This window comes from Lampris incognitus, chromosome 14 (genome assembly GCF_029633865.1).
Source record: "Lampris incognitus isolate fLamInc1 chromosome 14, fLamInc1.hap2, whole genome shotgun sequence".
Lineage (NCBI taxonomy): Eukaryota > Metazoa > Chordata > Actinopteri > Lampriformes > Lampridae > Lampris > Lampris incognitus.
The window spans coordinates 32,799,054-32,816,037 of NC_079224.1; the positions used below are offsets into that span (position 1 = coordinate 32,799,054).

The 16,984-nt window shown below is 43.3% G+C and overlaps 1 protein-coding gene across 5 annotated transcripts in view; it reads right to left on the reverse strand.

Moving 5' to 3' along the window:
- Positions 1 to 711: 711 nt before the first annotated feature.
- col15a1b (collagen, type XV, alpha 1b) overlaps positions 712 to 16,984 on the reverse strand; it is a 92,025-nt gene continuing 75,752 nt past the window's right edge. For all 5 annotated transcript variants that reach the window (XM_056292687.1, XM_056292686.1, XM_056292684.1 and 2 more), the window contains 11 exons: positions 15,106 to 15,196; positions 14,814 to 14,839; positions 14,042 to 14,140; positions 11,702 to 11,846; positions 11,427 to 11,491; positions 10,946 to 11,077; positions 10,595 to 10,702; positions 9,816 to 9,890; positions 7,474 to 7,671; positions 6,740 to 6,855; positions 712 to 3,063 (listed from right to left, as the gene is read on the reverse strand). In XM_056292687.1, coding sequence (XP_056148662.1) covers positions 2,841 to 3,063; positions 6,740 to 6,855; positions 7,474 to 7,671; positions 9,816 to 9,890; positions 10,595 to 10,702; positions 10,946 to 11,077; positions 11,427 to 11,491; positions 11,702 to 11,846; positions 14,042 to 14,140; positions 14,814 to 14,839; positions 15,106 to 15,196 — 1,278 coding nt within the window. In that variant the 3' untranslated portion in view covers positions 712 to 2,840. The remainder of the gene's footprint in view (positions 3,064 to 6,739; positions 6,856 to 7,473; positions 7,672 to 9,815; positions 9,891 to 10,594; positions 10,703 to 10,945; positions 11,078 to 11,426; positions 11,492 to 11,701; positions 11,847 to 14,041; positions 14,141 to 14,813; positions 14,840 to 15,105; positions 15,197 to 16,984) is intronic.

The window sequence follows — 16,984 nt, forward strand, 5'->3', positions numbered from 1 at the left end:
GAGTATTTCGCGTTACACAAATAGAAAGCGAACTCCTGATTCACTTTAGGATTTATTAAAACACTGTTGGGGCGTCCGGGTAGTGTAGCGTTCTATTCCATTACCTACCAACACGGGGAGCGCTGGTTTGAATCCCCGTGTTACCTCCGGCTTGGTCAGACGTCCCTACAGATGCATCCCGTGTGGGAAGCCGGATGTAGGTATGTGTCCTGGTCGCTGCACTAGCGCCTCCTCTGGTCGATCAGGGCGCCTGTTCGGGGGGGAAGGGGGAACTGTGGGGAATAGCGTGATCCTCCCATGCATTACATCCTCCTGCTGAAAATACTCACTGTCAGGTGAAAAGAAGCGGCTGGCGACTCCACATGTATCGGAGGAGGCATGTGGTAGTCTGCAGCCCTCCCCGGATCGGCAGACAGGGTGTAGCAGCGACCGGGATGGCTTGAAAAATAGGGTAATTGGCCAATTACAATTGGAGAGGAAAAGGGGGGGGATCCCCTTCCCCCAGGGAGAAAAAAAACACTTTGAAGGTGGTTGATGGAAGTTGCTAACAAAAACTGTCATCACCTCCCATTCGGTCACATTTTTCGCATTTAATTCACAATTCAAAAAAAAAACGGAAATAATTTAGGTCAACGTTGATCGCCAAAATGCTGATGTAACATACAGTGAGACTGAATAAAGAGAGGAGTCAGTTTAAAAAAAAACCATTTTATTCACTGAGCACACCAGTCAATAAGAACAAACGGAACAAAGTCAAGCCAAGTTATGTTGACTTAAGTGAGACTAACTGTTCTCTGAAGTTAAAATCCAAACATTTAGTGCCTCTAACATTTTTGAAATCCTTTTTTTTTTTTACAGAAAGAGTTCACTACATCTGTCATTCATCTTCACCCGGTGAAAACATCTCTATAGTCTTCTAGTGTGCATCATACAAACATCTAGTCTTACAAAAACATGACCAAAAAACAACACACATGTACTGTACATGTTCCACTTTCAGGCTTTTTTTAAGCGAACTTGTTTGTTAGATTTTTCTGATTATGTGCTGCTAAAGTATAAATTACACAAAAAATAAAAAATAAATCGACACAGATTTCAGTTCTAAAGCTTACCAAAAAAAAAAGATGTAAAGATGTATGCAAAAACTCAACTGCGTTTCTAAAAAGTAAATGTGGGACTGGACTTTAAATTTACCAATCTTATTATATCATATTTGTGGGGTAACTTTGCAGTGTCAACACTCAAATGATTGACAGTGAACAATCAGTTCATGTTGCATTCAACTAGATGTAACTGTGGTTTGCTCCATAACAGGGGAAATACACTGGGAATAATGGGGGGGGGGGCAACATTTTAAATCAGCAGATAACGAATGACTTGGCTAAAAGTAAAAACATTTAGCACACATTCATTGCTAGTACTGAGCAGATTTAAATTCAAAACAGTTTTGTAAACCAGAGGCTTGTTGCAAGCACGTCTCCTGCCTTAGTTCACTGATATATCGGCACCACACGAGCAATAAATAAGACAAAATCAAAATTGAACTTTTTTTTTTCATGATTTGGAAAGTTCAGAGGAAAATGTGACTGATAAGATGTTTGTGAGGAAAACCTGAACCTGTTTCTTTGGCTTTGCAGTGGCCGGATGAGAAACAGCTGTGGTATTACTAAGGAGTCATTTACCTTTACTCACAAACAATATTTCTTCACTAAACAGACAGGCTGACGTGACAAAGTGATGATGGACAGTGATTTTAAAATGGAAATGACAGGCATCAGGGACTTACAGCTGCATTCAGCAAGTGCCCACATAACGATCAACGTGATGAGGGATAACTCTCATTTTGTCTGTTATCTCTCGCTGATTTGATGTAACAAGAGCAAAATTTGACTGTAATCTTGTGTGTACAAACTACAACAACTTTATTTAATTAAATGTGGAAAATGAAAACGTCTGATTTTAGTCACAGGGTTAAATGCAGCCTTTGTATTGAATGATTGTTCAGCCTCAGTGTGTGTGTCTCCCAGATCATAGGTAGTCTCTATTACAATGCAGAATTAGAAACGCATCCCCGCGACCCTGAGAGCAGGATAAGCGGTTTGGATAATGGATGGATGGATGGACGGATACCATTTTTTCCATGCAGTAATACTGTAACATCGGTATCGAAGCTGAAAAACATTTGTAACATGTTGAGCCTTGGCGTCTTCCGTTCTCTCCTTGAAATGAGGGATGAAATAATTTCATTCATCAGTCAAGCATTGATAATGTGTGTTGGCTCAACGCTGTGGAACTGAGATAATGCCATTTAATTCTGCACCCAGTTAGTCACACAGCCCAAACATGTAAACAACTGGTACCTTCTCAGACCATCATAACTTGTCATGCGTGGCGGTTAACAATATTTTGAATTGGTCAGATGTAAACTCAAAACTTACTTAATTTCTGCATATGAGGGTGTGTATCTTAGTGTATGTGTGCGTGTGTGTGTGTGTGCAAGTACATGTTGTATGTGCCTGTTTGAGTTTTTGTATCTGTCGGCTTGCATGAGTACACCTTTGTTCACACTACTTTGTGCAACCTTTAATTAGATTTGCTCTCTATGCATAATATGGGAGTGTGCCTTTACATAATGATGCATGCACGTATGTGTGAGTATGCCTGCTTGTTTGCATGTGTGTATGTAGATATGCATTTTTGTGTGTCCTGCTCACATCCTCCAGTGGGGGCATATGTGTATTAAATGAGGTTTCTTTCTTTGCACTTTCAGCATGGCTGCATATCAATGCGTTTGCTGCTGTGAACCTGCACCTAATGTTCTCTAGTCTTTTTTTGTTTTTTCAAATCCTCCTGGTTTGTGTGTCTCCCACGTAGGTATTCTCCACACAGAGCACTATGTAGTGGTTGGAACAGGAGCGGGTGTGCTGTCCTAACAGTCGGCCTGTCTGCAGCAGAGAGGCTTGGCCTGTCACAGCCATGTCCCCCACCCTCCACGCCTCACAGTAGTTAGTGGTCATCCGAATGCCCGTCGTGCTGGAGCCGTGCCATATCAATTTCTCCGGCCTGTGGGATGGAAGGACACGAGAAAGGGAGCGTTGGAACACAGATATTCAACAGTCGATCAAACAAATTTCTCAGACATGTCAGTTTACACAGCATGGAGGGAGGGAGAAAAGGGTGGCGGGAATAGAGAAGACTAGAGGACGACCAGAAGGAGGACAACCCTGAATTGGAAAGAAGAGATAAGAGAAAGACATGCTGCAGTTTTACCTCTGAAACCCTTGTTTGATGCACCATTCTCACCACCAGGCACATGTTGGTTATTAGATTTGTTCATGGGAAAGAGACATAAACATGCAGGTCTTAGAGCAGGGGTCCCTAACCACCGGGCCACGGACTGGTACCGGGCCGCAAGGAAACAATATGATGTACAATATTCAAATAAAAGACCGGTCCAGGACTGTGTAATGCTAGAGGGCTTTTAATTTGAAATGGATATTTGAAGTGTGTACAATGATGTAATTTTATCACTCATTCACATGGCATTCGGCAGACCAGTGGTAACTAACTTCATAACTCAGAAACGCACTCTGCCAGCTCGTTACTGGCAGCTAGTTAGCTACCATGAGAACCGGTAAAAAACAAATGTCGCTTGAGAGTTTCTTCGGAAGAGGGAGGGGAGATTAAAGGTCTCATGATGATGATAATACAGAGACAGCAGAGGCCGAGACAGTAAAAAAAAGAAAGCTTCCTTCAATAGGAAATACGATGAGTTGTACCTCAAATACGGCTTTATTGCGACCGGTGACTCACATGCCCCGAGCCCCGTGTGTGGTATGTGGAGACAAACTGTCTAATGAGGCAACGAAGTCCTCAAAACTGCTTTGGCACCTTGAGTCCAAGCACCCTACACTTAAAGACGAACCCGTGTTCTCTGAGCGAAAACAATGCAAGCAAGCGGGATAGAAGCAAGTGCTAAGAGCCACCACCTCTACAAATGCTGCTGCTCTGAGAGTGTCGTATTTAGTGGCTAGTTGTATTGCTAAGGCTAAGAAGCCTTTCACTATCGGTGAAGAATTGATTCTGCCTGCTGCCAAGGACGTGCCGTGAACTGTTGGGGTAAGCTCCAGCTAACAAGGTGGCACAGGTTGCTCTTTCAGTTACCACAGTAGGACATAGAAGCACAGTTGTTGGAGCGGCTTAATGAGTCACCGTGGTAAGCTATCGAGGTCGATGAGTCTACTGATGTCGACAACAAGGCAATACTGTTGGTTTATGTGTGATACATATTTCAAGACGATGTGCATGAGGATATGTTGTGTGCTCTGTCACTGCCAACTAACACAACTGGGGCAGAACTGTTCAAGTCTTTGGATGACTACATGTCAGGCAAACAGGACTGGTCATTCTGTGTTGGAATATGCACAGATGGGGCCGCAACGATGACCGGATGGCTGTCTGGTTTCACTACCCGAGTCAAAGAGGTTGTTCCTGAATGCCAGTCTACACACGGTGTGATACATAGAGAAATGCTGGCAAGCTGAAAAATGTCACCTGATTTGAACAGCTTATTGGGTGAGATTATTAAAATGATCAATCACATCGAAGCACACGGCTTTAACTCACGTCTGTTTGAGCAGCTTTGCGAGGAAATGGACGCAGAGCACAGACGCCTTCTCTTACACACTGAAGGCAGGTGGTTATCAAGGGGGAGATCCTTGGCCAGCGTTTTTGAGTTAGTAGAGCTGCTACAGAGATTTCTTTGTGAAAAAAAGTCACCACTGGCAGCACACTTCAGTGACGAGGAATGGATAACAAACCTCGCTTATCTGTGTGACATCTTCAACCTCCTCAATAAACTCAATTTTTCACTTCAGGGGAGAATGACAACTGTCTTCAAGTTCGCAGATAAAGTGTCTGCATTCAAAGCCAAACTGGAACTGTGGGGACGGCGAGTGGACAGGGGCATATTTGACATGTTCCGAATATTAGCTGGGATTTTGGGAGAGACTGAGGCTGCACCCTCCTCCTCCCAGCTGGTGCGTGATCACCTGGCTTCGCTGTCGACAGAATTTGAATGTTACTTCCCAACCGCAGATGACCCAAGAAATGTCCCCGGTGAATCGTCCATGTCAGAAGAAGATCGACTCCTCGAGCTTGCAAATGACGGTGGGCTGAGAAATATGTTTGATGCAACATCTCTGCCGACATTCTGGATCAAAGTCATGGCTGAATATCCTGAGATAGCCACGAAAGCACTGAAAACTTTGCTTTCATTTCCAACATCATATCTCTGTGAAGTGGGGTTTTCTGCAATCAATGCAAAGAAAACAAAATTGCAGAATAGACTGGACATAAGAAAGACCTTTTGGGTGTCGCTGTCTCTCATCACCCCTCGATTGGACCGTCTTGCTGCAGGGAAACAAGCCCAGGGCTCCCACTGATTCAGTGATATTGGTGAGTTGTAATGTTGTTTTATGTATGTTATGTTAATGCGAGGAAAATATGCGCTGTGTGTTTAATATCCAAACTTTAAATGTTATGATACTATGATAAGCCTAACCTAATATTTCAGTCATTATTAACCCACCCCCGCCCCTCCCCCGGTCCGCCAGAATATTGTCAATATTACCCCCCCTTTTCTCTCCAATTGTACTTGGCCAATTACCCTATTTGCCCATCATATTCTTCATAATTTTTTCATGCCATTATGATTCTGTTATCCTCTTTCAATGTTGTATTCAGTAAATTGTGTAAACACAACATTAATTGCATGCTGTCCATCTTGGGAGAAAGAGCCCTCCTCTGTTGCTCTCCCTGTTAAAGGCTTTTTTTTTTTTTAGAGAGTTGCTCCTTATCCGATGCGAGGGTCCAAGGACAGGATGTTGTGTTGCCGTAAAGCCCCTTAAAGGCAATTTTGTAATTATATTGGGCTATACAAATAAAATTGACTTAACTTGATTTGACTTGACTATTTTCCGAGCCGTCCCGGTCCCTGCTCCACCCCCTCTACCGATCCGGGGAAGGCCACATGCTTCCTCCGATACATGTGGAGTCGCCGGCCGCTTCTTTTCACCTGACAGTGAAGAGTTTCGCTGGGGGTGGGGCAGGGGGCGTAGCACGTGGGAGGATCACGCTATTCCCCCCAGTTCCCCCTACTCCCAAACAGGCGCCCCGACCGACCAGAGGAGGCGTTACTGCAGCGACCAGGACACATACCCACATCCAGCTTCCCACCTGCAGACATGGTCAATTGTGTCTGAAGGGACTCCCGACCAAGCCGGAGGTAATAGCGATTCGAATCGGCAGTCCCCGTGTTGGTAGGCAGTGGAATAGACCGCTACACTACCCAGACCAACCTCTTTTTTATCATCTAATCACACTAGAGTACAAATGTTGGAAAAAATGCAACTGTTATTTGTATTTCTATTTGATTTTCAGAGACAGACTGGACAGTCGTCTAGTTTATAGGATCTCATCCAAACTCTACATCATCTGTAATCCAGACAAAATGTATATTTAACTGATATTAAAGGGAGGAAATCTGTAATTAAAATCATGGAAACATAGATAGCATACATTTAGTCACAGAAGCTAAGATATAAGCTTTTTAGATCACAAATTGGACACAGTGATGTGATTCCACAAAATTTATTTTTTGCTATGAATTAGTAGCCTATGTACTGCAAATGGTAAAGTTTGAGAGCTAAACACTGACTCCGTACACACATAGGCTCACCATGCAGGGTCAGTCATGACGCTGCGTCCGTCAAAAGAGTAAATAGACGTGGATGGGTTAAACACGCCTCCATTCCCGGAAAAGATTGACATCCAGCTGCTAAACAACACCTCGCCCTGAGAGGATGAAAGAACACGATGCAGATACAACTGCCATCAAAAGAACAACCAATGTACCAGTACCATTAGCTGGTATGCGTAAGACATGTTTATCAGTATGTCTCGACAAACAAAGAATTACAGAAAAATCTAGTTTTCCTATGTAATGCCCAAGTGTAAATGAGTGACTTTCTCTTTATCAGACAGCATTCATAGGACATGGCATTATTAATTAATCTACTGCTATATCTATTTTATGTACTATATGGCTGTGACTTTGACCCTTGCATATCTTATCACTGATTGCTTTCCATATATGCAATGGAGGAAACTCAAGGCTCAGTGTTTTCAGTTTTTATTTTTCAAAGCCATCCAGCATGCCGAATTTCACCACAAGAGAACACTGTTACATAACCTCATACGAACAGGAACAACTTTTGGATCCGTGGAAACATAAAATCTGGGTATTTTTCGGTGAAAATCAGTAAAAACCAAAAACGTTGAGCCTTGAGGAAACTGTAGAAATGTCCTTGCTTTACTGTTGTATTCATTGTAAGTTACTCTGAATAAAGGGGTCATCTAAATGCGTAGTCTAACTGTAACTTTAGGAGTGGGTGGGAGGGGGTCTCTTCTTACCCTGATATTCACCACAGGCATGTCATTGCGGTCGGCCTTCCTCACTATGGTGGACAGGTCCTGGAGGTGGGAGGACAGGAAGGCCCTGTACGTGGCTGTTAAGCCCATGGAGCGAGCCTGCTGGTAGCATTGGAAATCTGCACCCCGGATGCCTCGCATGTCACCTTTCAACGGGGCATTCAGTGCAACCAAGTGAAGCTAGAATAGACAACGAGAGCATGACAGAGACACACTGTTAAACAGCAGACCAAGAATCAATAGACAGAAAGACTGAGAGGAGGACAGACAGAGATATCATATAGTGTACCTAAAAACAGAACATTACATACACAGATGTACACACCTTCCCTATAAACCTGACAACGTCCCTATATAAAGACAGATCCATGTAAAAACAGAAATAAGGACAGAGATATATTGGCGATAGATGACACTGGCATGGTATTTTGCTTGCCCAAAAAAGTGAAAACTGATGATAATAATAATAATAAATAACAATACATTTTATTTATAGAGCACTTTTCAAGGTACACAAAGATGCTTTACATGAGTTAAACATAAAAGCAACACAACCAAAAACATAAAACACACAACAATAATCACACATTTAAAGCAATTCTGATAAGGTGACTTTTTTTCCCAATTTATTTCTGATTTTTCCCTTTTTCTCCCAATTTAGTGGCCAATTGCTCCCTATTCTAGTTCAAACACCCACCCTCGTACTGTATGCTTTTGCCAACTGCATCTCTCTGCCCGGCAGTCTCGAAGGAGGCACCTCGCCACTTCCGTGAAAAGGCGAATCCAGGCCGAACCACTGCCTTTTCCGACACACACAGAGACGCATTCATGTGATGAACACAAGCCGACTCCGCCCCCCCTTCCGAAGACAGCATTGCCAATTATTGCTGCTTCATTGAATCCGGCCATACTCGGATCTGACAAGACTGAGGCGTGAACCCCGGTCCCCAGTGGGCAACTGCATCAACACAAAGCTGATGCTTAGACCGCTACACCACCACGGACCAGGATAAGGTGACTTTTGATTAATGATATGAACATGGACAGATTAGTGCAGTCTCTGATGTGTTCTGGGGAGAGTTCCAGAGGGAGGGGGCAGCTATGGCAAAGGCTTTGTTGCCCCAGGTCCAGCGCATGGTCCTGTGTGGTGGAGACAGGAGGTTGACGTTGGAGGAGCAAAGGCTGTGGGAAGAGTATGGTAGTGGAGCAGGTCAGTGAGCTAGGAGAGGGCCTAGTAATGGAGGGCTTTGTGAGTGAGGAGAAGGACTTTGAATTGGATCAATTGTGGGACGGAACCAGTGGAGGTTCTGGAGGACAGGGGTGATGTGGTCATGGGAGTGGGTGAGCAGGCGAGCAGCAGAGTTCTGGATGTAGTTTAGGACTTTGGAAGATGAACCGTAAAGAATACTGAATACTGTCTGGATGTGATGAAGGCATGGATCAAGGTTTTGGCAGCAGAGAAGGAGAGTGATCGGCAGAGATGAGCCATGTTTTTTAGGTGGAAAAAGGCCGTTCTGGTGATTTGATTGTTGTGGTGTTCAAAGGAGAGATTGCTGTCGAAAATGATTCCAAGATTGCGGATATGCGGGGAGGGGGACAGAGTGGAGTTATCGATGGTGAGACAGAAGTTGTAAGTGGTTTTGGTAAAGGATTTGGGACTGATGATAATCATGTCAGATTTATCACAATTTAGTTTGAGGAAGTTGGCTTGCATCTATGATTTAATTTCAGTGAGGCAGTTGGTCAGACTGGAGTAAGTTGTAGTAGTGATGGATTTAGTGGAGCTGTAGAGCTGGACGTCATCAGCATAGCAGTGGAAGTGGCGATCATAATGACGTATGATGTTACCAAGGGGGAACCATGTAAAGAATCAACTGGAGAGGACCAAGCACCAAATCCTGGGGGATGCCTTGGGAAAGAGGAGCGGTGAAGGAGGTGCAGTTGTTGATGCTGATGAAGTGTTGTCTTTGTGAGATATGGCTTTAGCCAGGGGAGGGCAGTACTGGTGATGTTGAGGGAGGATTCAAGGCGGGAGAGAAGAATCATGTGGTTGATGGTGTCGAAAGCTGCAGTGAGGTCGAGGAGAATGAGAATCCTGAGGTGGCCAAAGTCTGAGGAGAGGAGGGGGGTCATTGGTGACTTTAAGGAGGGCTGTTTCTGTGCTGTGCTGTGAGCGGGAACCAATTGAAATGGTTCAAACAGGTCATTGGAGATGGGGTGAGTTTTGAGTAAGGAGGCAACAACACGTTCCAGTATTTTTGACAGAATCAAAAGGGGGAGATTGGAGATGTGTATTGGTGTGTGTGTGTGTGTACTTTTCTTACCCCTGGTACCGAGTCAGAGGCCTGTGGCAGTAAGTTAAAACTGGGTTGATACCCTCTACTTGGCTCCTGCAGCTCCTATCAAGAGAAAAATGGAACATATGAAAACCTTTATAATGACACTTAAATAGGATTTCAATGTATATGTATTTAGATGTGCTCAGAAATGTTAAATACTAAAACCTGGGTGTGTGTCCTGCCCAGACACTGTCCATCAGCACACTCACATAAACATGCATATAAATTAACACAAATGCATGCACGCGCGCACACACACACACACCACTTTATCTACTCGCTTATTGCAAAGGTCTTTTTTTTTCTCACTTCTTACATGCTTTCATACAAGGCACATTGCATTAGGTTATGTGTGGAATGAATTCTAAATAGAGTATGACTGACCGAAATTGTTAACATACTTTTTTATTAAAATAATATAGTGTTAGAATCACTGCTTTTTCAATGATCACGTGTAGTTTTAGATTAACACAAACACTGTCTTAAATGCCTTAAATAATGCATCATGGTTGTAGGGCATCTGGTATCATCTGCCGTCAGTACTGCTATGGCTGCTAATGCATTTAATAATTTATTCCTTCAAATTTAACAAAGAAATGTCTTTTAAACCAAAATACACTTTTTCATACTATAAAATAGAGACATTATGTTCTTTTAATTAAAAAATGTGATTAACTTTTATCTGGATTTATAATTATCTGTATGAAAGTCTGCATTTTGTCTTGTTTGTGTGAGTGTGTATGGGGGGGTGCACATCTATAAACCTGGCTTTGGAATCTATGTGGTCTGCTCCGGTCACCAGGCCGGCTGAGGGCCTGAGATACAGCTGAGGAAGACGGCCCGTCCGAGGGCAGCTGGATTAACTCTCCCAACTGGAGAAAGGACACACATGCACACACACACACACACACACACAAACATCTTCACTTTATACACACGTTAACAAGCAAGAGTTTCCAACCTTCACACTTTACACCTGAGACATATGAAGTAGGTGGCAGGGAACCCTGGGGTGCTGCAAAAATGTTTGGTCATTTTCATTTTTGTATTGTAGATCTATGGTTGTCATCCCTCATATTGTTATATGGCGTGAATACACACAAACGTGAACACACCTGAATCTTGCGCCAGCCGTTATGTGTTCGGATATAAAGCTCTCCTCCCCTGTCAGATACATACGCCATTGTGCCCTCTGCTGCCCTGTAACTCTCTCTGGCAAGAGTGTGGACGGTCTTATAGATGGTCACCTGTTTAAAGACACAACCATCATCAAGGCTTCAGTGTAATCTGTTCATTTATCTTGCCAAGGTCATGTTTTTGAGTTCTTTTGCTAAGCTAACTTTTACCCTGCTTCAACATCAAAGGGTTTCCATGAGATGGTCTAGGAGTCGGTAATCACAGTGCAGAATGATTTAACAATGACATTTCGGAAGTGGATGAACATCAGATCATATGTTTTAATAATTGCCATGAAAATTGAATAAATAAAACATATGTACTAAGCATACTATGAGGCATAAACTACAATTCACTGTACAAGTCCACTGGAGCATTTCAGGGGGTCTGGCCCTGCTCAAGGCCACATCATTCTCTTACTGGGTTGGTATATCCCGGAGTTCCTGGTGGTCCAGGGGGACCAGGAGGGCCGGGGACACTCACAGCTGGAGAAAGGAAAAGGCACATTCAATAACATTTACCAGTATAAGGGTGACAAGAGCAGTAATGTTTACCCAGTATATACAGTACAGCATTTTTTTTCTAAGTGTTTGGGTCAATCTAGAAGTATGGCCAAAATGGATTTAGGCTTTAAATATCCCTATTCTGTACCTCACATGTGCTCACACACACACACGCATGCACACATTATGTACCTGAGGTATATGCTGGTAGAGGTCCTGGGGGTCCAGCAGGACCAGGCGAGCCACGAGGACCAGGTCGTCCAAACCCAGGAGGTCCAGGGTGGCCAGGGGAACCAGGAGGGCCTGGAGGACCCACGACGGACTCACCTTTAGGACCCTGTAAAGAAATAGATGTTTAAGGGGATAGTAAATGTAACATAAATACATGCAAGTAGTAAGTGTTTCCGTATGCCTGATATAATGCCACTAGGAGGCGCCATGCAGTCTGCTGGAAGAGCGATACGTGACGTCACAGACTGCTGAGAAACTCCACCGGTGTCACTCTTCAATACAGAAGAGACAAATCGCATAAAGCCCAAATCAATTTCCACAGACAAGATGGTGGAAAGTCACTAGGAAGGCAACCTGTATGAATTAGGCTAACAGTGTCCTTTAAAAAACGCTTGCTGTAATGAGCTGCCATCCCAGTGCTCCCAGTCTTATTGGCCGTGTGCTGAGTTGACATGACGTAAGAGCACAAGTCATCTGGGGGATTTCTCTGAGAGCTTCATATAGTTTACATGGCGATGTTCATGAAATCATCTATGAAATCATCAGTTCTGCTTAAAGAACGACTCAGAGATGGTTATCTTAGTTCTATTAGTTCTATTTTTTTTAAAGGTGCTATATATGAGATTTAGAACATTAATATAGCAGCAAACAACTATTTGCTATATGAAGAGATAGTGGAGTAATGGCATCCTGAGCAGAGAATGAAGTCACACAACACTCTGTGTGTGTTGTAACCTGAGTTTCTGTTTTTTGTTTTGGAAGCTGGTCTGGCTGCTTGTGCATGTTAGTGCATGTGAGGTAGCTAGCATTAGCAGATAGCTAGCAAGCTAATAATGACATTACATGGATGTAGGTAACTCAGCAGATCGAAGAAATAGCTACTTATCAAGCTGAATACGTGAAGGTTAATAAAGTAACTCTATACTGTATAAATCAATATTCCAACCAACAAACTAACAGCCAAGAACACGAAGGGAGGGGAAGCTACTGGTACTGAATGTCGTATACACCAACCAGCCAAAACATTAAAACCACCTGCTTAATATTGTGTAAGTGCCAAAACAGCTCTAACCCGCCGAGGCATGAACTCTACAAGACCTCTGAAGGTGTCGTCTGGTATGTGGCACCAAGACGTAAGCAGCAGATCCTTTAAGTCCTGTAAGTTGCAAGGTGGGGCCTCCATGGATCGGACTTATTTTTCAGCACATCCCACAGATGCTCGATCAGATTGAGGTCTGGGGAATTTGGAGGCCAAGGCAACACCTTGAACTCTTTGTCATGTTCCTCAAACCATTCCTGAACAATTTTTGCAGTATGGCAGCGTGCATTATCCTGCTGAAAGAGGCCACTGCCGTCAGCAAATACAATACCATTGCCATGAAGAATGTACTTGGTTTGCAACAATGTTTAGGTAGGTGGTATATGTCAAAGTAACATCCACATGAATGCCAGGACCCAAGGTTTCTCAGCAGAACATTGCCCAGAGCATCACACTGTGATATTGGGCTATACAAATAAAATTGACTTGACTTGACTTGACACTGCCTCCACCTGCTTGCCTTTTTCCATATTGCATCCTGGTGCCATCTCTTCTCACCAGTCCACTTGATTTAAAAGAAAACGTGATTCATCAGACTAGGCCACCTTCTTCCATTGCTCCATGGTCCAGTTCTGATGCTTATGTGTCCATTATAGACACTTTAGCAGTGAACTGGGGTCAGCATGAGAACTCTGACCGGTCTGACACAGCAAGCTGGGATTCACTGTGTGTCCTGAAACCTGTCTATCATGGCTAACATTAACTTTTTTCAGCAATTTGAGCTACAGTAGCTCTTCTGTGGGATCGGACCAGACAGGCTAGCCTTCACGCCCCACGCACATCATTGAGCCTTGGACACCCATAACCCTGTCGGCAGTTCACCGGTTGTCCTTCCTTGGACCACTTTTGGTAGGTACTGACCACTGCATACCAGAACACTCCAAAAGACCTACCGTTTTGGAGATGCTCTGACCCAGTCATCTAGCCATCACAATTTGGCCCTAGTCAAAGTTGCTCAGATACTTACGCTTGCCCATTTTTCCTGCTTCCAACACATCAACACACATCAAGAACTGACTGTTCACTTGCCGCCTAATATATCCCACCCCTTGACAGGTTCCATTGTAATGAGATAATCAATGTTATTCACTTACCTGTCAGTGGTTTTAATGTTTTGGCTGATCAGTGTATAGCACCTTTAAAGCATTTGCATGAATCATTAGTTTATATAGTAATAATCTTTTAGTTTTATCATCACTCACCACAAGTCCAGACCTCCCAGATGGTCCTGAAGGACCAGGCAATCCTGAATCCCCCTGCTCTCCTTTCTGTCCTTTGTAACCTTTCTCACCTTTCTCGCCCTGAGACAAATCACAGACATACATCACATTAACAAACAACAGCCCATTTGGAAGTTAGTTTTAGAATTTTTGGAAGCCAGACCAATTGTCAGGAACAAATCTCTTTGTTGAGACATTTTAGTGCTTAGGTTTTGTTTGCCAGGAGGCTGAAGCAAGACAGAGGGGACAAAAACTTGAAAAACAAAATCACAAATCTTTTTAAACAGTTTGTTTACTTGTCATTAACGTTGCTACAGCTATCATTCAGAAGTAAAAAAAAAAAACAACAAAAAAACAGGCTTGCACTTTACATTGGCTAAATATGAATTAGTGTCATTAAAAAATAAATGTTTAACTTTGTTGCATTATGTCAAAGTTGTGTTATCAAAGCTGTGCTTTTTAGAATGGCAAGATTCTAAACAGATGAAAATAGAACTTAAAAAGGCAGAACCGCCAAGCAATTAGTACTTTTATCAGCCGGTGATTGGTGCCGGCCAGCAATTTTCATATCGGTACATCATCAACAAAAATATATATACATACATATCTACTACTAGTAGTACTACTTCTGGCTGCTCCCGTTAGGGGCCGCCACAGTTTTCTTTAAATGATATGATGTGACATGATTTACCAATCTAAACCTGTGGTGCAAAACAGTATCATACAGTGTGTTGTGCCAGAGAATAGGACTCACCAAAACTGTGTCAGGAAACATGGGCTCTGAGGGAAAACCATGGGACAGGATGAACCATAGTGTACAACAGGTAGACTTATAGTTTTGAAATGTAATTTTGTGTGATAAAAGTGAGGATGCTAATGTAGTACTGCAAATTAAGTCCAACTCATTTAACAACTGGGTAAGAAAAGGAATGAAGGTGATTTTCATTTCAAGTTCTTGCTCTTTTCTGCAGTTGTTTTGTAACATTTCATATCTGTTCTGTCAAGCAAATCAAGAGAACAGAATATCAGCATTGTCAAGCTCCTACCTGGTGTTCCTGGTGTTCCTGGTTCTCCTGGTAATCCCACATCTCCTTTATTTCCTTTAGTTGCGACTCGGCCTCTCCTCACCATCGAGTCCTACACACACACACAAATGCAGACCCATAACCATATGTGTAAGGGGTCACACATAAAAACCTGTTCACACAAACAACGGGTAGCACATTAATTGGATGTTGAGCACAAGGATGAAATCACTTCGTTGTTAAAGACAAGAAGATTAACAAAATGGTAAAGATGACACAAAATAAGGATGCCATTTGTTAAAACACTGGCACCAGTGCTGAGGACACCTGTTAAACACACGGGTCACATGCTGTGAGGACTGCAGCACATACAACCTTCCCCTTTACCACTTCTCTTCAACCGAAGGACAAGAAGGAGAGAGTAAAGGATCGGGAATAGAGTGGGCACTTTCTATCAAACCTCACTTTAAGAACTACCAGACTGAGTTGAAGTTCCTACTCCATACCTATGAACTTATGCTAAAACGGTAGAGACTCATGCTCAGATACATTTACAGTAAAGCCTTTATACTGAACTTAAACCACAGAAATGAAATTCAAAGATGCTGTTAAGTCTCACAAACAAAACATTCACATATAACTAATTTGCAGATCCCAAAATACACTGATTGCCAACATATTGGTGAATGAGGATATAGTTGAGGACATTCACAGGAATCAACTTCTTTTTTTTGTGGATTTGTTCCCCCTTTTCTCGCCAACTGTACCCGGCCAATTACCCCACTCTTTTGAGCCGTCCCGGTCACTGCTCCACCCCCTCTGCTGATCCGGGGAGGGCTGCAGACTACCACATGCCTCCTCCGATACATATGGAGTCACCAGCCGCTTCTTTTCACCTGACAGTGAGGAGTTTCGCCAGGGGTACGTAGCGCGTGGGAGGATCATGCTCTCCTGCCAGTTCCCCCTCTCCCCTGAACAGGTGCCCCGACCGACCAGAGGAGGCGGTAGTGCAGCAACCAGGACACATACCGACATCCGGTTTCCCACCCGCAGACATGGCCAATTGTGTCTGTAGGAACACCTGACCAAGCTGGAGGTAACACGGGGATTCGAACCAGCGAGCCCCGTGTTGGTAGGGAACAGAATAGACTGCTGCGCTACCCGGACGGCTCAACTTGTAACCCCGTTAATACTTTTATCGTACATCCACACCCAAATTCCAACGACACCAAACCCTTACCTCAACTTAACCATCAATAACATAATATCGAAACATGGCTGTTTCTAAATGTATACTTAATCTGATGTGAGCGGATGTCCACAACAACGTCCTCGTTCAGCAATACATTGAAATGCATCATATGCATGTGGCAGAGTGTGATGTGAAACATTGACATACGTATAGTCTTGTGAGGCCAGATGTATATTTGTGTATTCTCTGGAACAGCAAATAAGTTGTGTACAAATGTTTTGTCAATGTTACTGAGTAGGAAGAGGCTAGTGGGGAAATTCCAATCAAGAAGATTTATCCTTTTCCTAAATCCCACCCAAAGGTAGAAAATTTGACCAAAGAGCCACCTTTGATACAGGAAACATGTGCTTGGGAATTATACTGACTTTTAAAGAGTAAAATTTTGCTGCTATATATATTACCAATCCATATTTCTGTCATAGCACTCTTCACATCTGGTTGACTGATTGGAATTTAGCCACAGAGGAACTGTAGCTTCCATCACGGCCACAGGAAACAGAGAGGACTGTCATATAGAAATGAAGTTCCCAATCACCCAGTATCATGAAGGAATCGGCCTACTGTGTGAAGGACCCTTTCTATTTATGAACCCACTTCAGACCCAGTGACAGTTCCATGCTGAGGTCCAAGTCAATTTCAATACACTCA